The sequence below is a fragment of the Rhamphochromis longiceps genome, linkage group LG3 (assembly GCF_057381845.1).
Source record: "Rhamphochromis longiceps isolate RC_006_pf linkage group LG3, R_longiceps_female_GT1.1, whole genome shotgun sequence".
Classification (NCBI taxonomy): domain Eukaryota; kingdom Metazoa; phylum Chordata; class Actinopteri; order Cichliformes; family Cichlidae; genus Rhamphochromis; species Rhamphochromis longiceps.
In genome coordinates, this window is record NC_140559.1 from 28,671,057 (window position 1) to 28,696,899 (window position 25,843).

A 25,843-nucleotide genomic window follows, 5' to 3' on the forward strand; every position below is an offset into this window, starting at 1 on the left:
TCTTGCTTTTTTTCTTTTTTCAACTTTATTTAAAGTAAACAAGTTTACATATAAAATGCACATACACATACAATTACATATACAAAACCTTGAGCACATACAAAAGGGAGAAACAAGGAGGAAAATCTAGCATCTGAGTCCACACAACGCTCACAAGACTTACAGTTTTAATTCGTTCCAGGGGAAAACTTTCCCAAGTTTCAGGTCCATTGTTCGTCTTCTCCGAAGGTCTGTAATGATATGTTTACTCACCACATCACTACTTATCATCTTTTGTTCTAACACTCCTTTGGCACGAGTTTTCCAAATATGTGTGTTTATTACACACATTACTAACCAAAAGAGTCTCCTTTTGTCGTCACACATTTTTTCTTTAAACAAACCATATTTAACTGCTTTAATATTAACATCCACATCATAGCCAAATTCTGTCATTTTCTGCCTGATCTCAGTTGTCCTATAACAATCCAATAGGAGATGTTCTAGGGTCTCATCTTCATCACAACCTGTCATAGGACATTTCATGGTGGTAACAAAACAACTCCATTTTACCACCGCTCTCACAGGGAGGCGCCCGAGCGAGATGAGCCATACCACGTCTCTCATGCTTTCAGATAATAATTTGTCTTGTATATTTTTAACTATTGAAAGGTTTTCATCTTCATTTGCATACTTATATTGAATTACACCTTCATTTTTGGTTTCATTAATTTTTTTATAGATATTTTTCGTATTATCTTGGAGAAAATTTAAACTATATTGTTCCCATTGACTTGATAAGTCACCGAACATAAGTCTGTGGTATGGAACACCCGCTCTGGCCCTGCCCCTTTTCTTTTGCCACAATTGCTCCTTCCCTCGAACCCACGGGGCACCCCGAGAAATTGCGCTTTGAGTAATTTTTATAAAAGGAATTCGCAAAACAATCTCTAAGTCTGGGGCTCCCAAGCCCCCGTGCTTCCTACTCTTGTACATAAATTTCCTCTTAGTCACTTCTCGATTGGATCCCCAGATAAATTTAATGCACATCTTACTTATTTTCATTACAGTTGTTCTCGGGGGAGGAAAAATTGCGGCAAGGAAAAGAAGTTTCGAAATTATGTGTGTTTTTACAATATTAATACGTGTTTTATAATTTGTATCTTTATTTTCCCATTTCATAATTTCCATTTTAATTTCATTTTCTTTCTTATTCCAATTTAGTAAAAGAGAGTCAGTATTATCAATCCATATACCCAGAATTTTAATCTCCCTACATAGAGAGATCATCATTTTAGGTTGTCTGGTCGGATGTCCAAGCCACACCCCTTCAGTTTTGTCTTGGTTCAGTTTGGCACCTGATGCCTGTTCGTAATGGTGTAATATCTCCATAACTGAAGACAGTTCGTTTTGGTTTCTAATTATCACCGTTACGTCATCTGCATACGCCAAAGCTGCGATTTTAAGGGATTTATCAAGGACGTATCCCTTGATCCGTTTATCATCATTTATCCTTTTCAATAAGGGATTAATTGCAAGGACATATAACGCAGCACTCAAAGGACATCCTTGTTTAACCCCGCACTCAGCACTAAAAGGGGATGAGAGCTTTCCATTTACCTTAACTTGCACTAGGGACTTTTTATAAATCAATTGGATAATAGAAATAAATTGGTCCGGAAAATTATAAGCTTTCATTACTTTCCATAAATAAGAGTGGGAAACAGAATCAAAAGCCCTCCTTTGATCTAATCCCAAAATGCAGAGTTCTGAGTCTTTTCCATTATAAATAATTTCTCTTAACATACTTAAGTTATCCCACATCAATCGTCCCTTAATTGCGCATGTTTGTTCTTTTTCAATGATAATATCTAATACATCCTCTAGTCTAGACATAATTATTTTAGCAAAAATCTTATAATCTACATTCATTATTGTCAGTTGCCTATAATTGTTAATATCTTCTCTATCACCTTTCTTATATAATAAACACATAACTCCTTCATAAAACGATTTACCCATTGTTTCTCTTTCTATTCCTTCATTAAAATACTGAGTTAACAATTCAGACAGTTCTTTACTCACAGTTTTGTAAAATTCAGAGGGGAGTCCATCCAGACCAGGTGTTTTATCGGTACTAAGTTGGTTAATTACTGACTCCACTTCCTCTCTTTTAATTTTCCCAATCAAAGTTTCATAAATGACAGAATCTAATGGTTCAACCTCACTCAAAAAATTATTAATAGCGTCGCTGTTTGTAACTATGGATGAAAACATCTCCGAACAATAATCTCTAATTACTTGTCTTTTCCCCTCTTCTTTAAAAACTGACTTTCCATGTTTATCCTTAATTGAGACAATAAAGTCATTCCGACTTTTCTTTTGATTATTAAAAATCATATAATCACTGTTCCCGTGAAAGTCAGTACGTCGCAACATATTAAATAAAACTTCTCTATTGACTCGATCAATGTCCTCTTTAAGAGACGTCATTTGATTTTCCTCCTCCTCTTCCTTCTCCTTCTTATTTCTTAAATATATATATCTACACACATCTTCGTTATATTTTACATTCTTTGCATGGTTTAATTCTCTCGCTTTAAATTTAAAAAAATTGACACATACGTCGTTTAAGAAGCTCCCAAAGTTCCGAGAAAGAAGTAGTAAAAATCTTAAGATGTAATATTTTCCTAATTTCAGATTTAACTTCGGACACAAGCAACTCGTCTGCTAACAAAGATGTATTCAATTTCCAATAATTCAAAAATTCATGGGGACAACACGACACTGTTGCTATAACCACCATATGATCAGAAAAGTCTGTTAAAAGAGTGTCATATTTCAGACCTTGAACATTATGTGATATGTAGAATCTATCAATCCTTGTTTTAGTTAACGAATCGAATCTAGTGTAGTGGACGGTATGTGGATGCAAGTGCCTGTATAAATCACGGAGTGCTGCTTCCTTACAGACTTTAACCAACAATTTGCTTTCCCGCAGTTCTCTAAATTTAACTTTGGATATTCTGTCAGTTGCTTCAGTAACAATGTTAAAATCTCCACATAGAATTATATTAAAACCAATCTCTAATAAATACTTCAATTTTTTCAACAATTGTATCTTTTTCGTTCGTTCGGGTGCATTATAAACATTAATAATACGCAACCTTTGCCCGTAATAACAGCAATCAACAAGGAGGAGTCGTCCCGGTATTATGTCTCTTCTTTTGATTATATTCACCGCATCTTTTTTAAAGAAAATACCCACTCCGTCAGAGCTGTCTTCCCCTATCGATATTATTGAATGGGCAGTGTTCCACATTTTATCTAATTCGCATACATCTACGTGTGTCTTTAATCTCATCTCTTGAAGGCACAAAATATCATAATCAAGTCTTTTTAAGAAATCAACCTTCCTTTTCCTGCTCTTATCTGATTGGAGACCTCTGACATTAAATGTTATTATTTTGATGTTACTCATAGGTTGACTAAAGGAGAGACCATCTCAGAAATATTACTCACGGAGGACTTGGTCTATTATCCTTCCGCTTATCTCTTCCAGAGCTAGAAGCAGAAACGCTCCTTTTTCTGCTTCCTCTCGTATCCTCGTTGACGAGCTCGTTGAGGGCCGGGTGACTTCCACTAAAGATGATCTTCCGTTTTACTTTCGTTTCCCCGGGCAGCGAAGCAAGAGCCAGAGATGCCGCCTCTGAGAGAGGGAAGGATCCATGGTCCTCGCTATCTCCGTCGTCCTCAGGTGTCTGCTCGCTGTCAATTTCTTCGTCATCACTATCGCTTTCATTCTCGCCATCCGATGTCTCTATGATTAGGTTACCATCTAGCTCTTTATCACTCTCGTCGCTTGACTGAGACAGTGGAGATGGTAACTCATTTTGAACAGGGCTAGACTGGGTATCCTGTTCATCCACTTGTGGATTGTCCAATCCAGGCGAAACTGGGAGTGACAGTGAGGTAGTTGTCGGAGGAAGGTGGGGAGGAGTAGAGGGAGGGGGCTCTCTCACCTGGTCATTCACAGGGGGATCCAAGACTTGGGAAGGGACCACCAAAGAAGGAAAATCCATGGTGTCAGAAGGTCGAGGTTGTTGGGAAGATTTAAGTATATTCACAAAAGACTTGGGGCATTTAAAGAAAGTGTGCCCTTTCGCACCACAGAGGGAGCACTCACTTTCGTTTTGGCAAATTTTAGCCTTGTGGCCCAACTCACCACATTTCCAACATTTGACAGTGGGGCATTCTCTCGCTTGGTGGTCTGGACCTTGGCAGATGAAACACCTCACCGATTGGCCCGGATAAATAATCCTGCCATTGTAGGGGCCCAACGAGATGGAATTCGGAATAGAAATTATATGTCCAGCTTCGTCTCTACGCATCCGAACTTTGTATTTTCGGACTCCATACCAGAATCCGAATTTATCCACTGGCTTGACTGGGGGTTGAAGAATCTCGCAATACCTTTTAAGATATAACTCGATATCTTGGTCTGGAATCCTTCCAGTCCAGAACTTAACAACAAGAGTCACTACCTCTACCTGGACAGAAGACTCCACTTGCCAGTCTTTCCATTTCGGATGTGATGCGTTGGAAAGGGAGATCTCTAAGAAGCGACGTAAGGGTGCCTCTTCGGTGAAACACAGCTCAAAATCCCGTTTACTGGGGAGAGCAATGAAGGAGTATATGTCCTGCACATTCAGCCATGATGTTTGCAATATCAGCTCTTCAGCAACATAATCACGGGTCGGGGGGTCCCCGTCTCCGATGTACTTAAGTCTCACCCATAAATTGCTGAAGTTTGAAGCAAACGATAATGGGGCATACGGGGGCATGATTACATAACTAATAACCAATTACTCCGGTCTTTCCGCGTCCACTCATTTTGACAGGTTCTTTTCTTTGTAGTATCGAGACTAAGAGAAAATATCTGCTGTCAATCAAGCACACCTCTGCATCTCCTCTGCCTTCAGCCACTCCTTTACACCTGGTGCCATCAGCTAATTCCACACAGTGTGTTCCCGGCTGGAAGTCGTCATTAAATTTCTTGAACGCTGTTTTATCATTCAGGATGTGTGATGTTGCGCCAGTATCCACCATCAGGCCTTTGGTCCTGATGTCCTGTCGCTGTTGAGGTTCCTCGTAGTCATCGCTCATCCGGAAGACATAGGTGTCGTCGCTCTCTGCGTTGCCGCCCTCCTCCGAGGCTATGCGTGCTTCATCATTCCGTTGTCGTCTCCTGCAAGTCGACTCTCGATGGGTGTTGCTCCTACAGTGACCGCACCATTGTTTGTAGCAGCATGCTCTGGCCTTGTGTCCCCGCTGGCCACACTTAAAACAGACTATGTCTGACATGTCTCTCCTGTGGTCATTAGCAGCTGCTGCTGGTCTCGCGCTGGGTTCCACTCTCGCCTTCATGATGTTATCCTCTTGTTCCACTAAGCGCATTTTCTCAGTGTCCTCATAGCTGCGGAGTTTTGTTTTAAATTCTGCAAACTTGATTTCTGATTCACTTTGCGTAATGTGAACAGAAAAAGGTTTAAATGTTTCTGGTAAACCTTTTAACACCATCGCTACAAGCAGACCATCACTAAGTGTCTCTCCAGCATTTCTCAGGGCTGTAATAAATGTCTCTGCGCGTATGATGTACTCCGTGACGCTCTCAGTGCTTGCTTTCTTCAGAGAAGTCAGTTCAGTATAAAGGCTGATAATTCCTGATTTACCTTTTCCCGCATAATAATCTCTTAATTTTCAGTGCCTCGCGTCCATCATCGGCAGCTTCTCTCATCACGAGCGATAAACTCTTATCATCCAGGAACTGTATTAACTCTGCAAAGGCCTGGGCATTCTTATCGTCGTCCTCATCACTTTTCAATATTGTGTCTTTTAGACCTTGTAATCTAAGATGTCCCAAAAATTTTGTCTCCCAAAGTTCATAATTCTCCTCATCTCCGTCAAAAACCAACCTTGCCCATCGGCCACTGGGTTCACCAGCACGCTTACTCATGGTGCTAACTTAGCATGCTAGTCCTCACCGAACACGCTGTACTTTGCGACTTTTCTGGTGGTAAACTTTCCCCTGGCGTAGCTTCAATGTTTTCCTGGGCCCATAACCTGTTAGCAGAGACGGGTCTCCCAGCGGAATCTGCATGAATATTGAAGATACTTATATTGTTTAGACGGAGGAATAATCACACGTGGTGCATTGGCTTTCACCGGAACATCACACCAAAAGGTGACTTTGTTTATTGAACTCTCGCGTGCACTCTGCAGCATAACAGGAAGCATCCTTTCAAAATAAAATCACAACAGATGACAATGAGGGCATACCTATTAACTAGCCACATTAATGCCACTCCGCCTAAGTCCGAACCTCCGCCTGATGTAGAGAGGGCGGGGCAGAAACCTGCTTCCTGCCTGAGAGAGGCGGAGCTTCAGTGGCTCTTCTTGGACGAGCCGAAGCCAGAGAAGCCCATCACTGCCGCCATCTCTTCGTCCTCCTCGAAGTCCACGTCCTCCTCCGCCCGTCGCTTCCGCTCCTTCTGCTTCTCCTTCTTGTACACCTTCGCCTTCTCCTCCTCCTCCCGCAGCTCCTTCACGCGCTCCTCGAAGTTGTACTCCTTCTGCTTCTCCTCCAACTTCTTCTTGTTCACCTCGAATCTCTTCTTCACCTGATCAAGAGACGAGCGCTCCACCCGCATCGACATGCCCAGGTTCCTCTGATGTTTTTTGCCGTTGATGTGATCCAGGAAGTTGATGGAGTCTTTGACCACACAGTCGCACACGTTACAGTAATACCCGCCCATCTCGGCCTGCGGTGTGGTCTTGGTGATGATGATGGTCTTCCCCAGCTTGGACTCCAAGTCCACCTTGTAGTCCCGGTGATGCAGGAGGTCCCGCTTGACCGGCGGCGCAGTTTTTCCATCTCGCCGCTCGTACTCCCTCTCCTCCACCAGACGTTTCTGGGCGAGGTTCTCGTACTCGTCTTTGTCCCATTTCCGACGGAAGTCGTTTTTACTCGACCCGCTGCCTGACGCCATCTTGTTTACTTTTGACCGGAAAAAATCTCCGGTCTTGCCGCAACCACTCATTTTGACAGGTTCTTCTCTTCGTAGTATCGAGACTAAGAGAAAATGTGGCCCGATCAGCTCAAAGCCTCGCTTATATTTCCGCAGAGCGCGCGCAGCTTCGTCACGCACCAATCGCAGAGAGGCTTGCGGCAGCGCGCATATTCAATGCACTTTTCTCCAATGAGAGGCACACACTGAGGCGGGGCCGTGCTCCTCTGAACGGTGCTGAGCACCACGTGGAGCCCCTCACCAATCACGAGCCGGAGCGGCACCGCGTCACAGCCAGTCACACACTTTAAGAGCAGCGAGTCTCGTCTGTTTGCTACATTTTCTGCTGTTAGCACAGTTAAAAGAAAAGAGACGAAGAATGGCAAGAACCAAGCAGACCGCTCGCAAGTCTACTGGCGGCAAAGCCCCCAGGAAGCAGCTGGCCACCAAGGCCGCTCGTAAGAGCGCTCCGGCCACCGGAGGCGTCAAGAAACCTCACCGTTATAGGCCCGGTACCGTGGCTCTGCGAGAAATCCGCCGTTACCAGAAATCTACCGAGCTGCTGATCCGCAAGCTGCCCTTCCAGCGCCTGGTCCGCGAGATCGCTCAGGACTTCAAGACCGACCTGCGCTTCCAGAGCTCTGCTGTCATGGCTCTGCAGGAGGCCAGCGAGGCTTACCTGGTCGGACTCTTCGAGGACACCAACCTGTGCGCCATCCACGCCAAAAGGGTCACCATCATGCCTAAAGACATCCAGCTGGCTCGCCGCATCCGCGGAGAGAGAGCTTAAGCTGCACGCTCTCCTACCAACAACGGCTCTTTTCAGAGCCACTTCACTCCTATCAAGAGCTCGCTCCTTTATTCTTTTTATATTAATGTCGTATTCGCACTTAAATGTTTTTGCTGTTTCTATACTAGAAACTACAGTTGGCATCAACGTTGAATTCATCATAAGTGTCTTAATGTGTGTGACTGGGTGGATGACTGAATGTAGTGTAAAGCGCTTTGGGGTCCTTAAGGACTAAATAAAGCACTATACAAATACAGACCATTTACTATTAAGTTCTCAGTCTCCCAGAGTAGCATTTCTAATTTTGATTGAACTGTCAGAGAAAACAGCAGCCTCAAGCCAGGCTATTAGTTTACGGAGGCTGTTAAACTTATGTCTAATGTTGGTGACTCAAGAATGTCATATTTATATTAAACCTATATTTGCATTTCAAGTTATAAACATTTACTCAACATGTCGTTTTTTTTTTTTTTTTTTTTTTTTTTTTTTGTTTGTTTTTTGTTCTTTATTGTAAAAAATACTACTAGGATTTTAAGATCCATGTGATTTCAGTAATACTAATGCAGTATGTCAGTGAGGAAAAACCACTAAATCCAGTTGAGCTGAAAAGAATGACACCAAACAAGGCAAGGGGAAAAAAATAAAATGAAACAATTTGAGGGTGAAATACAAACGTAAACTCAAAAGGAGTCAAAAATGGCCGGTTGTATTGCAGATCTCAGTGGGTTAATCCAAGAAATCATGAAAAATTAGGTTTCAATTTTTGTTCATGACAATGTAGATTTCTGACATTGTGTAATTTAAGCATGTGACAATGTGATTGTTTTCCAAAAAATAATTTAAACCATATGTAACCACCTGCATGTGTTTGGGGGAAAAAAGGCTTTGATTTTGCCACAACATTTAATTTCTTTGCCACCTTAAAAAATTTCTCTAGATCTGCCCCTGTTATAGATTAACTAGTATTTATTATCGTGACAATTGTCGGGCTGCTTTCAGTCATCCCAGTATCCTCGGCTGAGGCTGAAAGAAGCTTCAGTGCTCTCACAAGACTAAAAACATGGCTAAGGTCAACAATCATCATCATCATTTATTTATTTATATAGCACTTTGGTCTACCAGGTGTGTTTTTAAAGTGCTGTACAATACTAATATGCACATAGTAACAATGACTCAAATGAGATTAAACAATGCTGCTGTATGCCATGTCCACCAGGAGAGACTGGACAGTAAATATGTAAAACCAATATGCCACCAGTTTATCTCGGTTACCGAGAGGAGAAGGCATGTGTTTGGCTGCTTCACATAGTGGACATTGAGTTGTTGTGTGGGGCACCAGTAGTCCATGTCTGTTTCTGTAACTGTAGTTCATGTTTAGAAGAAAAAAAATCCCAGCTGACTGATTTGATCGGGGAAGTAGTGCCTAAAATATTGCATAGTTTTGCTGAGAGATCTTTTACTTTGCGATAATCTTAGATGAGTAGTTTTATGGACAAAAACCACCAGGTCATTCAGTGTTCCCTTAGTGCCAAAATATAACAGATGTTGGTGTACTATATCTGAAGTAATGTTGTTAAGTCCGTAAAGTCATATTCTTTTGTTATGGCTCTATTTTTATATGGAATATGGCTGAAGTAAACTAAAGTCTAAAATACTTGTCTGTTTGTTTAATAGTAATTTAGCATTATATAAGTTACATATAAAACTATGAGCTGTAATTTTAAATGGTTTAAAAGCACGTAGAATAGCATATGTAGGCAGGATCGTCCCCCGCCACCTGCAGCTGGCCATCCGCAGCGACGAAGAGCTGAACAAGCTGCTGGGCTGAGTGACGATAGCTCAGGGTGGTGTGCTGCCCAACATCCAGGCCAAGAAGACTGAGAAAGCTAAAGAAAATCCAGCGACTGTCCTCAACCAACTAACGGATCTTTTAAGAGCCACTCACAACCTCTGAGAGTACACTTGCTTACAGAGTGCGGCCCTGCCTCTTCAGAGCGTACACTACATCCATGGCGGTCACAGTCTTCCTCTTGGCGTGCTCAGTGTAGGTGACGGCGTCACGGATGACATTCTCCAGGAACACCTTGAGCACACCGCGGGTCTCCTCGTAGATCAGACCGGAGATACGCTTCACTCCGCCACGGCGAGCCAGACGGCGGATGGCCGGTTTAGTGATGCCCAGGATGTTATCACGGAGAACTTTACGGTGACGCTTTGCGCCTCCTTTACCAAGTCCTTTGCCACCCTTTCTTTTCTTTTTTTTAAATCACTTTATTTAAATATCAAAATTCACAATTACACATAATACAAGCACCATGCACAAATTATTCGCATCTTATTTTACATATTACAATAATAAAAGCTCCCACGGCAAGTCATTTCCTAATTTCATATCTCTCGTTTTTCTTCTTCTCAGCTCAGTTACAATGTTTTTACATACGGTGAAACTACTTAACACTTTTTGTTCTATAACACCTTTAGCCCTTGTTTTCCATATGTGTACATTTATAACGCACATCGCCAGCCAAAACAATCTTCTTTTATTTTCACTCATCTTTTCTTTAAACAAACCGTATCTTACTGATTTTATATTATTTTCAATATTAAAACCTAGTTTTTCCATCCTCCTTCTTATTTCAACCGTCCTGTAACACGATATCAAAAGATGATCAAGAGTTTCGTCTTCATCACAATTCTCCATAGGGCATTTCTTAGTAGTAACGAAGCAACTCCACAGAACCACAGCTCTTACTGGGAGACGTCCGACAGAGATAAGCCACACTGTATCTCTCATGTTCTCGGATATTACTTTGTCATATATGTTTTTAACTATTTTCTGATTTTCTTCTTTTTCCACAGCCTTATATTGTATCATACCTTCATTTTTTTTTAGATTGATTTTATTTTATATCTGTTTTGAGTTTAATTGTAAAATATTTAAGCCATCCAATTTCCACTGATCCACAAGATCCCCAAACACAAGTTTAAAGTATGGCACTCCCGTTCGGGCTCCCCCTTTCATTTTTTTCCACAAAGCTTTCTTCCCTTGGATCCAGTGGGTGCTCCGCTCAAATGCGCCATATACATTTTTTAGAAAAGGAATCATCAAAATAATGCTAAGATCTGGCGCTCCTAATCCTCCATTTTCTTTTCCTTTATACATTAATTTCCTCTGTGTTACTTCGCGGTTTGTCCCCCAAATCAAGTTGGTACACAATTTACTTAATTTAATAACAGTTTTGTGAGGAGGGGAAAAGACAGTAGCCAGAAACAACAACTTTGAGACTACGTGTGTTTTCGCAATATTCACACGCGCTTTATAGTTTGTATTTTTATTGTCCCATTCAGCTACTTCGTTTTCTATTTCACTCTCTTTCTTTTTCCAATTCAAAAGACATGGATCATTTTTAGTAATCCAAATACCTAAAATCGTCATCTCCTTGTTAATTTTTAAAGCAATTACAGGTTATTTTAAGTTTAGTCCTAACCAAACTCCTTCGTCTTTTCCTGGTTTAGCTTAGCACCAGAAGCTTGTTCGTATTTTGTTAGCAAATCCTTAAGTATTGGTAGCTCCTTTTGATCTTTAATAATTACAGAGACATCATCCGCATAAGCAAGGGCAGTCACCTTGTAGGTGTCATTTAGGGCGTATCCAGTAAAACGGCTATCACTATTGATTGTTTTAAGTAACGGATTTATTGCTAGAACATATAGGACATCCTTCTTTCACTCCACATTCGACACGGAAGGGTTCGGTCAGTCTGCCGTTTACTTTTATCTGGACAAGGGATTTTTTATATAATACTTTAATCATAGAGATGAAGGTTTCAGGCATATTATATGCTTTCATTACTTCCCACAAATAAGAGTGGGAGATGTAATCAAAGGCTTTCCTTTGGTCGAGACTTAATATAAAAAATTCTGTATCTTTTCTACTATAAATTATTTCACGCAGAGTACATAAATTATCCCACATCAGACGACCTCTTATTGCACATGTTTGCTCTTTTTCTATAATTTTATCTAATACCTCTTCAAACCTATTCATAATTATTTTAGCAAATATTTTATAATCAACATTCATTATTGTCAATTGTCTATAATTATTTATATTATCTCTTTCCCCTTTCTTATATAGCAAACACATTAATCCATTATAAAAGGAATCACCCAAAGTTCCCTCATGCATGCCTTCATTAAAAACAGTAGCTAAAAATTCGGATATTTCATTCACAACTATTTTATAAAATTCGGACGGAAGCCCATCTAAACCAGGGGTTTTGTTTATGTTTAACTGACTGATCGCACATTCTACCTCCTCTTTAGTAATATTTCCTAAAAGTGGGGTATATTGGATGGAGTCCAGAGGCTCTATTTTACTTAACAGGTATTTTGCTGCACTTGTTTTTGTAGATAACGGAGAGAACATATGGGCACATAGCCTTCTGATAACTCGCCTTTTATCTACTTCTTTTACAAAGGAGTTTCCTCCCTCATCTCTTATAGAAGAAATGAAATCATTATTACGTTTCTTTTGGTTAGCACCAATCATATAATCTTTATTACCATTTATACCTCCCATAGATTTTTGTATGTTAAATAATATTTCATTGTTTACTTTTTCAATACTGACTTTATAAGTTCTTCAATCTTGTTCTCTTCATCCTCTTTTCTAAATTTTTTATTCTTCAACGATATATATTGATTTACTTGTTCGTTATACTTTATATTTTTTGCATAATTTATTTCTGTACATTTAAATTTTAAAAAGTTTCGCATCCGTTCTTTCAGTATCTCCCACAATTGTACATCAGATGTTGTGAGTTTTTTAAGTTGCAAAACTTTCTCAATTTCTACCTTTAATTCCAAAACTAGTGCCCCGTCACTTAGACAGCTCGTATTTAATTTCCAATAAGTGGAAGGGGGGTCAGTGCCACACAAAGTTACGAAATCATTATATCTTAAAGCTACAATCTCGGAAGATATATAAATCCTAGAGAATGAGTCAAACCTTGTAAAATGAATTGTCTGAGGATTTAAGATCCTATATAAATCCCTAAGAGATGCGTCATTACATATTTGTGTAAGTAGTTTGCCTTCCCTGGACTCTTTGAATATCGTACTAGCAATCCTATCATTCTCTTTCGTAACCATATTCGTAGGAGCCATAATTGAATGTATTGAATTTTGATGATCACCGGGTTTTTATTTGTTTGGTTGTTATGGGAGTCACGTGGGTGCTAGCGGTGACATAAATGGGCGTTGTCAGTCTGTCATTCACTGGTTTTGATTTTGACAGAGAGGAGGGCTGGGTAGCCGTAGTTTTTGTTGACCGCTGCACAACATGTTTCGCTTCGTTATATTAGAGCCTGTGACGTTGTAAGAGTCTGAATCAGGAGCCGATGACATTACTCTGTAAACTCTCAAAGCACTTTAATAAACAAGCAAACAATTCCACCTCTGGCATTATTGCGTAAAGTTGACAGCGCGTCAGGCAAATAGGCAGGCTCCATCCCCGGCCTCTAGCGACTGTGGAAGTCGCTACATCTTTAGTCAACATAAAACGGCATTCTTGAGAACCAAGCCGCAAGCAGGATCAAAGAAATCAGATCAAGGAACCTGAAAGACGCCAAGTAAGTGCAGCGCATCTGAATGAGTGAGCCCAGCAGCACCGACACACCTGACGCAATTCTGAGGAGCGCAGGTAAGAATACCTGTGCATGTCTGGTTGTGGAAAAGGAAGCCACATTGCATTAGCGCTGAGATGTTCAAGAGGAGACACTGAATGGAATGAATGTTGGTTAAATGTGCAACGTTTTTGGCTGCGCTCTTGGAATGATGTCTGCGCTGCGTCTTATTAATTATGCTGCTTGGATGACGTTCAAATGGACAATTAAAGTGCCGTTACGTTGAAAGGATTTTATGGTCAAAGTCTATTGTGGCTTCCAGTGGATATATGTTTTAATGGATGATCACTGAAGATTAAATAAATAAATAAATAAAAAATCGAACAAACAAACGGGAAAATCATGAGTCAAACAGGTGGTGATGATTGTTCCTCTAATGATTTGGGGGGAAAGAGAGAAAGAAAAATGACTGGAAAGGCATTGTTGAATAAAATCGAAAAATTACAAAATGAATGCAAAATATATGTCAATAAAATGAAAGGACTAATACAAAAAATGAAAGCGCTCATGCAACACAATGAAAATCTTTCTCAAATTAAGCAGTATTTGGTGGATTTAAAGGCACTGTGCGAAAAGGCTTCAAGTTCACATGTTGAGGTGTTGTCTTTGGTGCCAGAGGAAGAAGTAATAAAACAAGAGGAATGGTTTTCAAGCATCATGAAATACACCAATGTGTTTTTAAATGAAATTCAAAACTGGATAAATCAAAGAGAACCAAATCCTGCTGTTTGTCCAAAGCAAATCAATTTATTGGAAAACAATGTTGCATCAAATACTGAGACAGAAGTGGAGGATGATATCAAGCCAAGTGATAGTGTTTCAAATATTGAAAGCGACAAAACTTCTTCATCAAGATCTTCAACTTCATCTGTTCGTATGAAAGCTGAGGCAGAGTTGGCAGCTTTAATGATAAAGCAGAAATTATTGGATGAGAAACATGTACTGGAAGAAAAGGAGGAACGTCTTCGTAAAAGAAAGGAAAGGCTAAAATTGGACACTGAAATTGCTGGAAAAATGGCTACACTAAATGTCCTTAAAGCTCAAAGTATAACAAGCAAAAAAGGATCTTTAAAAGTTTCAGATGGAATGAATTCATACATTTCCAGTGAAAGATCTAAACAAACTCTTAATGTTGATGCATTGGAATTTATACCTCACATTTCTGCAAAGCAAAATTCATTGACTAATGCTGAAACTCAAAACAGGAGAAAAGATAAAACCCAGGAATGTGTCATGCAACAAGCCGTGCTGACTGAATCTTCTCAAAATAAGCATCCTCGACAATATTCAGTTATTCCTTCAAACCCATCTGATGCAAATGGACAAAATGACTGTCATACAAATGGTATGGTGGAACTGGAACCACAAAATCATGTTATTGGAATAATGACTAAACAAAATGAAATAACAACACTCTTAATCCAACAACAAAGCCTCTTTTCTTTACCAAAGAGAGAAATACCTCATTTTGATGGAGATCCATTTCAATATTATTCATTTATTAAAGCATTTGAGAATGCAGCTGAGTGCAATACGAAAAATAACAGCGATCGTTTATATTTTTTGGAACAGTACACAAGAGGCCATGCAAAGGAATTGGTGAGAAGCTGTCAACAAATGAACTCAGATCGTGGTTATCGCAAGGCCAAATCACTGTTAAAGGAGCACTATGGCGATGAACAGAAGGTCGCAGCTGCATATCTGGACAAGGCACTTTCATGGCCATCAATTAAAACAGAGGAAGTAAAAGCTCTTCAGAACTACAGTTTGTTCCTCAGGGATGCTGAGGAACATTATTAAAAAATTGCCGTATAAATTTAGGGACAAATGGAGAAGCCATGTTTGTGACCTGCAAGAAAGGCATAAAAGAAGAGCCAAATTTATGGATGTTGCAGACTTTTTGGAGAAGCAAATAAGAATATTAACTGATCCTGTATTCGGTAATATTCAAGATTCTCCGCTTTCTTTATCAACAAAATCTGACCTGCACTCAATCTACAGCAGGCGGTGCTGGACCAAGGCCAGGAAGATCGTGAAGGACCTCAGCCATCCCAACAACGGACTGTTCTCTCTGTTGAGGTCAGGAAAGCGATTCCGCTCCCTGAAGACCAACACAGAGAGACTGAGGAGGAGCTTCTTCCCGCAGGCGATACGGTCTCTCAATCACACCACCACACAGTACTGACCCACACATATGGTTCTTACACACACACTGGACATTCTGGACATTGTTTTTCACTTCATCACTTAAATCACTTTAAGCATATTTGCACTGCAGAAGACATAATGTGGATTGCACAACACTGGACATTATATTCTTCATTTCTAGTTAATACTTGTACAGCTGCTGTTATTGTGTATATATTTATTTATATTTCTTCATACATTCTTATATAGTTCTATATTGTGTATTTTGTTGTACAGTTATTTTATTTTCAACTTTAATTTATATATTTTATCTTATTCTTTCCCAGTTAAATTTACCCTTCATTCTAATTTGTGTTGTACAGTTATTTCATTTTTAACCTTAATTTATATTTTATTGCTTCCTAGTTAAATTTACCCTTTTTAATTTTTCATATTTATTTCCTATCTTATTCATAGCCTTTTCCTTTTTTGTTTTCTTTAGGTCACGAGCAGTTGTCCAAGCATTTCACTACATATCGTACTGTGTATGACTGTGTACGTGACAAATAAAATTTGAATTTGAATTTGAAAAGGAATGAGTAAAGCCAAGTATCAAGGCAGACCTGGAAATAAAGGAACAAGCTTTGCCACCACTATGCAAGTTGTGGAGAGTACACCTAAGCCTGCGGAAATGGAAATGAAAAATAATCAGCAGTTTTCTGCACTGAGAGTCTGATGCGCAGACTTCACCTTGGGGGAAGGAAAGGAAACATCCTCCTCAGAACCATGGGCCAGGAAAGAATTGTGAGCAGCAACACTTTATCAGGACTGGAGGTTGCCGCTCTTTGTGGTGACGAATTTCTGGAACTGCCAAAAGTGTACACACAGGAATCCATGCCTGTACATAAAGGAAATATTACAACACCAGGAGATATTGAAGGATGGGCACATTTAAAACGCATAACCTTGCCTCAAATAAATGCAGGAATAGAACTTCAGATTGGAACAAACATTCCCAAAGCCTTGGAACCTCTGGAAGTGGTGTGTAGTGTTGATGGAGGACCGTATGCCGTAAGAACAAGGCTTGGCTGGACCATCAATGGACCACTTTCAGGAAACTGTGAAGCTACAGGTGATCAGAAGCATCCACAAGTTACAGTCAACAGAATTTCTGTTGTCACGCTGGAGGAGCTTTGGCAGCAACAGTTCAAGAATGACTTTCCTGACAGCAAAGTTGATGAGCAGGTTGGATTGTCAAGAGAGGATCAGAGATTTCTGGAAATAGTGACTAACTCTGCCAAATATGTGGGTGGTCATATCCAGATAGCATTACCTTTTCGGAATGCCAGTATCAGTATGCCAAACAATAAGAAAGTTGTTCAACAACGTCTGCGCTTTCTAAAAAAGAGATTTGAGAGAGACACAGTGTTTCATACTGAGTACAAAGTCTTCATGAATGAGCTTCTGGCTAAAGGATATGCTGAAAAGGTCCCGGAAGAGGAGATCAATCGCAATGATGTCAAGCTGTGGTATATACCACACCATGGTGTTTACCATCCGACCAAGAAGAAACTCAGAGTTGTGTTTGACTGTGGAGTGAGTTATCATGGAACATCTTTAAACTCCCAACTCTTACAAGGACCTGATCTTACAAGCTCTTTAATAGGAGTGATCACAAGATTCAGGAAGGAGCCAGTTGTAATTATGGGAGATATTGAATCCATATTCCATCAAGTCATGGTTCCAGCTTAAGATAAAGATCTATTGAGATTTCTCTGGTGGCCTAAAGGTGATCTGGAACAACCAACATCTGAATACAGGATGAATGTACATCTCTTCGGGGCAACTTCGTCACCAAGTTGTGCCAACTTTGCACTCAGAAAGTGTGCGGATGACTTTGGACATCTCTACAGTGAGGAAGCTGTGAAGAAGTTGTTGCACTGTTTTTATGTGGACGATTGTCTTGTGTCCGTTGAAACTGATGAGGAAGCAGTGTTAATGTACCACGAGGTGGTTTCTTTGTGTGCCAAAGGAGGATTTCTGCTGAAAAAGTGGATCACCAACAATCCTGGAGTGCTGGAATCAATTCCTGAAAGTCACAGAGCCACAGGAATGAAAGAGTTGAACATGGAATTGGATTCCTCAATGATCGAGCGACTTTTGGGCGTGGAGTGGTGCATAAAATCAGACTCTTTTAAGTTCAAGATTGTGCTCAAGGACAGACCGCTCACCAGAAGAGGAATCCTTTCAATTGTCAGTTCTATGTATGATCCTCTTGGAATGCTAAGTCAATTCAATTCAATTCAATTTTATTTATATAGCGCCAAATCACAACAAAAGTCGCCTCAAGGCGCTTCATAGATACAGAGAAAAACCCAACAATCATATGACCCCCTATGAGCAAGCACTTTGGCGACAGTGGGAAGGAAAAACTCCCACTGTCGCCAAAGTGGGAAGGAAAAACTCCCTTTTAACTGGAAGAAACCTCCGGCAGAACCAGGCTCAGGGAGGGGCGGCCATCTGCTGCGACCGGTTGGGGTGAGAGAAGGAAGACAGGATAAAGACATGCTGTGGAAGAGAGACAGAGGTTAATAACAGATATGATTCAATGCAGAGAGGTCTATTAATACATAGTGAGTGAGAAAGGTGACTGGAAAGGAAAAACTCAATGCATCATGGGAATCCCCCGGCAGCCTACGTCTATTGCAGCATAACTAAGGGAGGATTCAGGGTCACCTGGTCCAGCCCTAACTATATGCTTTAGCAAAAAGGAAAGTTTGAAGCCTAATCTTAAAAGTAGAGATAGTGTCTGTCTCCCGAATCCAAACTGGAAGCTGGTTCCACAGAAGAGGGGCCTGAAAACTGAAGGCTCTGCCTCCCATTCTACTTTTAAATACTCTAGGAACAACAAGTAGGCCTGCAGAGCGAGAGCGAAGTGCTCTAATAGGGTGATATGGTACTACAAGGTCATTAAGATAAGATCGGGCCTGATTATTTAAGACCTTGTATGTGAGGAGCAGGATTTTGAATTCAATTCTGGAATTAACAGGAAGCCAATGAAGGGAAGCCAAAACAGGAGAAATATGCTCTCTCTTTCTAGTCCCTGTCAGTACTCTTGCTGCAGCATTTTGGATTAGCTGAAGGCTTTTCAGCGAGTTTTTAGGACATCCTGATAATAATGAATTACAGTAGTCCAGCCTGGAAGTAATAAATGCATGAACTAGTTTTTCAGCGTCACTCTGAGACAGGATATTTCTAATTTTAGAGATGTTGCGCAAATGGAAGAAAGCAATCTTACATATTTGTTTAATATGTGCGTTGAAGGACATGTCCTGGTCAAAAATGACTCCAAGGTTCCTCACCGCGTTACTGGAGGCCAAGGTAATGCCATCCAGAGTAAGAATCTGGTTAGATACCATATTTCTAAGATTTTCAGGGCCGAGTACAATAACCTCAGTTTTATCTGAATTAAGAAGCAGAAAGTTAGCGGCCATCCAGGTCTTTATGTCTTTAAGACATTCCTGCAGTTTAACTAATTGGTGTGTGTTATCTGGCTTCATGGACAGATAGAGCTGGGTGTCATCAGCATAGCAGTGAAAATGTATGCTATGTCTTCTAATGATACTGCCTAAGGGAAGCATGTATAATGTAAACAGAATTGGTCCTAGCACTGAACCCTGTGGAACTCCATAATTAACCTCAGTGTGTGAAGAGGACTCTCCATTTACATGCACAAACTGGAGTCTATTAGATAGATATGATACAAACCACTGCAGCGCAGTACCTGTAATACCTACAGCATGTTCTAATCGCTCTAATAGGATATTATGGTCGACAGTATCGAATGCTGCACTAAGGTCTAGCAGGACAAGCACAGAGATGAGTCCACTGTCAGAGGCCATAAGAAGATCATTTATAACCTTCACTAAAGCTGTTTCTGTGCTGTGCTGAGCTCTGAAACCTGACTGAAACTCTTCAAATAAACCATTCCTCTGCAGATGATCTGTTAGCTGTTTGACAACTACTCTTTCAAGGATTTTTGATATGAAAGGAAGGTTGGAGATTGGCCTATAATTAGCTAAGACTGCTGGGTCTAGAGATGGCTTTTTGAGTAAAGGTTTAACTACAGCCAGCTTGAAGGCCTGTGGTACATAGCCGATCATTAGAGATAGGTTGATCATATTTAAGATCGAAGAATTAATTTATGGCAGGACTTCTTTGAGCAGTTTTGTAGGAATGGGGTCTAAAAGACAGGTTGATGGTTTGGAGGAAGTAATTATTGAAGTTAACTCAGAAAGATCAATTCGAGAAAAAGAGTCTAACTTAACATCAATGGTACTAAGAGTAGCTGTAGATAATATTACATCTGTGGGATGATTATTGGTAATTTTTTCTCTAATGATAAAAATTTTATTTGTGAAGAAGTTCATGAAGTCATTACTAGTTAACGTTAAAGGGATGGTTGGCTCAAAAGAGCTCTGACTTTTTGTCAGCCTGGCTACAGTGCTGAAGAGAAACCTGGGGTTGTTCTTATTTACTTCAATCAGTGACGAATAGTAAGATGTTCTGGCTTTGCGGAGGGCTTTCTTATAAAGCAGCAAACTATTTCTCCAGGCTAAATGATGATCCTCTAGATTTGTGACACACCATTTCCTCTCCAGATTACGAGTCATCTGCTTTAGGGTACGTGTTTGAGAATTATACCACGGAGTCAGGTACTTCTGATTTGAGGCCTTAGTTTTCACAGGAGCTACAGTATCCAGAGTCGTACGTAGTGAGGAGGTGAAATTATTAACAAGATAATCGACCTCTGTTGGAGTAGCGTTCAGATAGCTGCTCTGCTCTGTGTTGGTACAGGGCATTGGAGATGATAACAGTGGGTGGATTATATTCTTAAACTTAGTTACAGCACTTTCAGAAAGACATCTACTTTGATAAAGTCTACTCTTCACCGCTGTGTAATCAATTATTGTAAAAGTAAATGTTATCAGGAAATGATCAGACAGGAGAGGGTTTTCAGGAAACACTGTTAAATGTTCAGTTTCTATGCCATATGTTAAAACAAGATCTAGAGTGTGATTAAAGTGGTGGGTGGGTTCTTTTACATTTTGAGAGAAGCCAATTGAGTCTAATAACAGATTAAATGCCATGTTGAGGCTGTCATTTTTAGCATCTACATGGATGTTAAAATCACCCACAATAATTTTATCTGAGCTCAGAACTAAATTAGATATAAAGTCTGAGAAATCAGACAGAAACTCTGTGTAAGGCCCAGGTGGATGATATATGATAACAAGTAAGACTGGTTTCTGAGTTTCACAGCTGGGGTGGACGAGGCTAAGCATCAGGCTTTCAAATGAATTAAAAGTCTGTCTTGGTCTTTCATTAATTAATAGGCTGGTGTGAAAAATTGCTGCCACACCGCCCCCTCGGCCTGTACTTTGAGATTTCTGGTAGTTAGAATGACTCGGCGGTGTTGATTCATTTAAACTAACATAATCATCCTGCTGCAACCAGGTTTCTGTAAGGCAGAGTAAATCGATTTGTTGATCAATTATTAAGTCAAGTACTAACAGAGACTTGGAGGAGAGAGACCTAATATTTAATAATCCACATTTCACTGTTTTACTCTTTGGTTCAGATGTAGATACTGTATTGTTCTTTCTTTGTAATTGTTTATGTTTAAGTTGTTTGTTGCTGGTTTTTAGTTTGTTTTTTGTCTTTTTGGAAGCTGACACAGTCTCTATGGAGATGGGTTTTTGAGGGGGTAGCAGGAGGAGAGAAGCTGCAGAGAGGCGTGTAAGACTGCAACTCTGCTTCCTGGTCCCAACTCTGGATAGTCATATTTTGGGGGGTTTAATAAATTTGTCCATATTTCTAGAAATGAGAGCTGCTCCATCCAAAGTGGGATGGATGCCGTCTCTCCTAACAAGACCAGGTTTCCTCCAGAAGGTTTGCCAATTATCTATGAAGCCCACATCGTTTCTGGGACACCACTCAGACAGCCAGCAATTTAAGGAGAACATGCGGCTAAACATGTCACTCCTGGTCTGATTGGGGAGGGGACCAGAGAAAACTACAGAGTCCGACATTGTTTTGGCAAAGTTGCACATCGATTCAATATTGATTTTAGTGACCTCCGATTGGCGTAACCGGGTGTCATTACTGCCGACGTGAATTATGATTTTACTGAATTTACGTTTACCCTTAGCCAGCAGTTTTAAATTTCCTTCAATGTCGCCTGCTCTGGCCCCTGGAAGACAATTGACTATGGTTGCCGGTGTCTCTAGCTTCACATGTCTGAGAACAGAATCGCCAATTACCAGAGTTTGACCCCCGGCGGGTGTGTCGCCGAGTGGGGAAAAACGGTTAGACACATGAACGGGTTGGTGGTGTACCTGGGGCTTCTGTTTAGGACTATGCTTCCTCCTCACCGTGACCCAGCCGCCCTCTTTCCCCAGCTGCTTGGGATCTGCCGGGGAACAGCTAGCGGGGCCTACGCTATCTTCGTCTGCACCAGCTACAGGGGCCTGGCTAGCTACGGGTGAATGAAGGGTGCGAAGCAGAGTCTCCAATTCAGTAATCCTGGCCTCCAGCGCTGCAAATATGCTACATTTGTTACAGATATCATTACTGCTAAAGGAGGCTGAGGAGTAACTAAACATCTGACACAATGAGCAAGAAAGTGCAGGAGGGAGAGGTGAAGTAGCCATGGTGCTAATGAGTCGGCTACGAGCTAAGCTAAGCTAGCGAGACAGTACAGAGACAGTGAGTGAATACTTTGGCTATAAATTAGGTAGTGAGTACACAGAAAGTGTGCTTCGGATGAAGCACGTGAAGATTATACTATGAAAGAAGAATGTATTTAAAAGTTGTTAATTAAATTGCTAAGCAAATAAGCTACTCAGAAACACCACTGTGTTTGAGCAGGAACAGGAAGTGATACTCTACCACAGAGCGAGCGAACACCAAGTGACGTCCTGTGGTCTTAACTGCTAAGAAAATCCTAAGAGATCTATGCCAGGAAGGAATCGGCTGGGACGATAATGTACCAGAGCTGTTTTCCAAAAGATGGTTAACATGGCTCCAGCAGCTCCAGCTATTGAGCAAGTTTGAAGTGAGTCGTTGTCTGAAACCTGATGGATTTGGAGAAATCACGAGTGCTCAGTTGCACCATTTCTGTGATGCCAGTGAGGATGGGTATGGAACAGTGACCTATCTGCTGATTGAAAACATCTGTTCAGAACGACACTGTGCGTTTGTTATGGGAAAGGCTCGTGTTGCTCCTCTTAAATCCTTTACCATCCCGAGAATGGAGCTCATTGCAGCAACCATGGCCAGTCGATTGGATGTACTCTGGAGGAAAGAGCTGCAGATGGAACTTCTGGATTCTGTGTTTTGGACAGACAGTGCTTCTGTTCTTACAGTGGGGCAAAAAAGTATTTAGTCAGCCACCGATTGTGCAAGTTCCCCCACCTAAAATGATGGCAGAGGTCAGTAATTTGCACCAGAGGTACACTTCAACTGTGAGAGACAGAATGTGGGGAAAAAAAAATCCATGAATCCACATGGTAGGATTTGTAAAGAATTTATTCGTAAATCAGGGTGGAAAATAAGTATTTGGTCAATAACAAAAATACAACTCAATACTTTGTAACATAACCTTTGTTGGCAATAACAGAGGTCAAACGTTTACTATAGGTCTTTACCAGGTTTGCACACACAGTAGCTGGTATTTTGGCCCATTCCTCCATGCAGATCTTCTCGAGAGCAGTGATGTTTTGGCTGTCGCCGAGCAACACGGACTTTCAACTCCCGCCACAGATTTTCTATGGGGTTGAGGTCTGGAGACTGGCTAGGCCACTCCAGGACTTTCAAATGCTTCTTGCGGAGCCACTCCTTTGTTGCCCGGGCGGTGTGTTTTGGATCATTGTCATGTTGGAAGACCCAGCCTCGTTTCATCTTCAAAGTTCTCACTGATGGAAGGAGGTTTTGGCTCAAAATCTCACGATACATGGCCCCATTCATTCTGTCCTTAACACGGATCAGTCGTCCTGTCCCCTTGGCAGAAAAACAGCCCCATAGCATGATGTTTCCACCCCCATGCTTCACAGTAGGTATGGTGTTCTTGGGATGCAACTCAGTATTCTTCTTCCTCCAAACACGACGAGTTGAGTTTATACCAAAAAGTTCTACTTTGGTTTCATCTGACCACATGACATTCTCCCAATCCTCTGCTGTATTGAGCTGAAGTACTTGAAATTTAGAGATCTGGGACAAATCTGTTTAAAAAATGAAAATTATTTTATCGTTTATTTGACTAATAACTGAATTCTTGTTTTTAAAAGTTTTTACAACTGCATAACAGGAATGGTAAATGGCCTGTATTTGTATAGCGCTTCACTTAGACCCTAGGGACCCCAAAGCGCTTTAAACTACATTCAGTCATCCACCCATTCACACACACATTCACACACTGGTGATGGCAAGCTACATTGTAGCCACAGCCACCCTGGGGCGCACTGACAGAGGCGAGGCTGCCGGACACTGGCGCCACCGGGCCGTCTGACCACCAGTGGCAATGGGTGAAGTCTTGCCCAATGACACAACGACCGAGGCTGTCCAAGCCGGGGCTCGAACCGGCAACCTTCCGATTACAAGGCGAGCTCCCAACGATCGCCCTGTGGCTCAAGAGTTGACTGTTTTCATTCAAAGGTAAAATTTATTTGAATGAAATTATTGAGTTCAAACACTTTCTTTCTGAAAATGTAAATGTTAAAATCCTTTTCATTTTTTATTCATTTTTTAACTGGACAAAACTTGGGTTCAGTTTTAAAATGCTACATATAAAAACTCAAAGCCGCATATATTATTATTCAAATTAAAGCTACAGATATCTTTATTTTTAATTGATTTGTATCTCACTGTTAGGAGTGACAGCGGTGTTTGAGATGTGTATTTCTTTGTGCCCTCCTTTCCCTGTTAATGCCCTACCTGCCCACCTGGCAAAACTTTGCTAGACCCGCCCCTGCACAGTTACCAGCTGTCAGCTACATAGAAAAGGATCCTGGTGTTATTTAGTTGTTTTTACAGGTATTTTTACACATCGGCCAGTATCTGGCCAATCCACCACCTTTCACTGTTTATACCATTACAAAAACAAGAACAACAACAAAACCATTGGCCCGTAAAAACGAACAAATGCCCGGTATGCCCGATGGCCAGTCCAGTTAATTATAAGTGGGCTAAAGCAGTTAATTAAAAGTAGTCTAACATAAATGTAAATGCTGTGATTTGATTATTTTAATAAACCATGTAACTTGGATGGATTCGATGCTGGCGTGACCACAGTCCACACGTCTGCTGTTGCTCACAGTGGTCCAAGGGATGCTCAAGGGGTTTGTGTGTTCGCTCAGACACATGAAAAATTAGAGATGGCTGATAGCGGACGAGAGTAGACGTGTATTCGTGAGCTCCCGGCGGTAGGCCCAGGAATCTATCTTTATCCTGACTTGCCTTCATACAATTCTGGACCATAGCAAGAGGCAAAGTTACTAAAGAAACTTCTGTATGGCAAGTTATAATTTGCGACACTCAAAACTAAAGAAAACGGCCAAAACTACAGGACACCTGCACACATTGGCAACAAGAAATATGGCAGATGGGGAGGAGGAATTGCCAATTGGCAAATTACTCAATGCTATCAAAGAAACTAAAGAGGACCTCACGAAACATATTGACAAAAAAACGGCCGACATACAAATAACCCTGACGAAAATTGAATTCTCTCTTAATGCGCTTTCCGAGCAGGTTGAGGAGATGGAGGCGCGAGTGAGCGCAAACGAAGACGACATTAAAGATACACACAACCGTGTCGATAAAATGGAGAAATTTACAATGCAACTCAAAGACAAAATTGACGACTTGGAGAACCGCAGCAGAAGGTCCAACCTGAGGATACTGAACATCCCTGAGCAAGCAGAAGGCCGCGACGCTGTGGGATTTTTGGAGAAATTTATACCACAAATCCTGGGGAATGATAACTTCACCTCACACATTACCCTTGAAAGAGTACACCGCGTCGGGAAGAAGTCTGACAGACCACGGCCCCTCATTGCTAAGTTTCTGAACTTCAGAGACAAAGAGAAAGTCCTCCGACTGGCTAGAAGTAAGGGAGAGATGACATATGAGAA

The 25,843-nt window shown here is 41.0% G+C and overlaps 2 protein-coding genes and 1 pseudogene across 2 annotated transcripts; 1 reads left to right on the plus strand and 2 right to left on the minus strand.

Moving 5' to 3' along the window:
- Positions 1–6,196: 6,196 nt before the first annotated feature.
- LOC146673844 (zinc finger matrin-type protein 2 pseudogene) lies at positions 6,197–7,144 on the minus strand (annotated as a pseudogene).
- A 230-nt stretch (positions 7,145–7,374) lies between these two features.
- Positions 7,375–8,158, plus strand: LOC146673845 (histone H3). Its single transcript, XM_085392171.1, has one exon. It carries the CDS (start codon positions 7,426–7,428, stop codon positions 7,834–7,836), a length of 411 nt encoding a protein of 136 aa, XP_085248297.1. The 5' UTR covers positions 7,375–7,425; the 3' UTR covers positions 7,837–8,158.
- A 1,644-nt stretch (positions 8,159–9,802) lies between these two features.
- LOC146673846 (histone H4-like) lies at positions 9,803–10,630 on the minus strand. The gene is made up of 2 exons (XM_085401029.1): positions 10,589–10,630; positions 9,803–10,090 (listed from the first exon to the last, which is right to left on the minus strand). The coding sequence occupies exons 1-2, from the start codon at positions 10,628–10,630 to the stop codon at positions 9,803–9,805; spliced, it is 330 nt and encodes a 109-aa protein (XP_085257155.1).
- Positions 10,631–25,843: the final 15,213 nt, after the last annotated feature.

What these genes read in the sequence shown, in the direction of transcription:
- LOC146673845 (XM_085392171.1), top strand. Translation starts at nt 7,426, where the DNA reads ATGGCAAGAACCAAGCAGACCGCTCGCAAGTCTACTGGCGGCAAAGCC.
- LOC146673846 (XM_085401029.1), bottom strand. Translation starts at nt 10,630, where the DNA reads ATGAGAGATACAGTGTGGCTTATCTCTGTCGGACGTCTCCCA. An exon ending in TCTCTGTCGGACGTCTCCCA is followed by an intron (nt 10,091 to 10,588) that starts GTAAGAGCTGTG and finishes TTTAAAAAAAAG; the next exon opens with AAAAGAAAGGGTGGCAAAGG.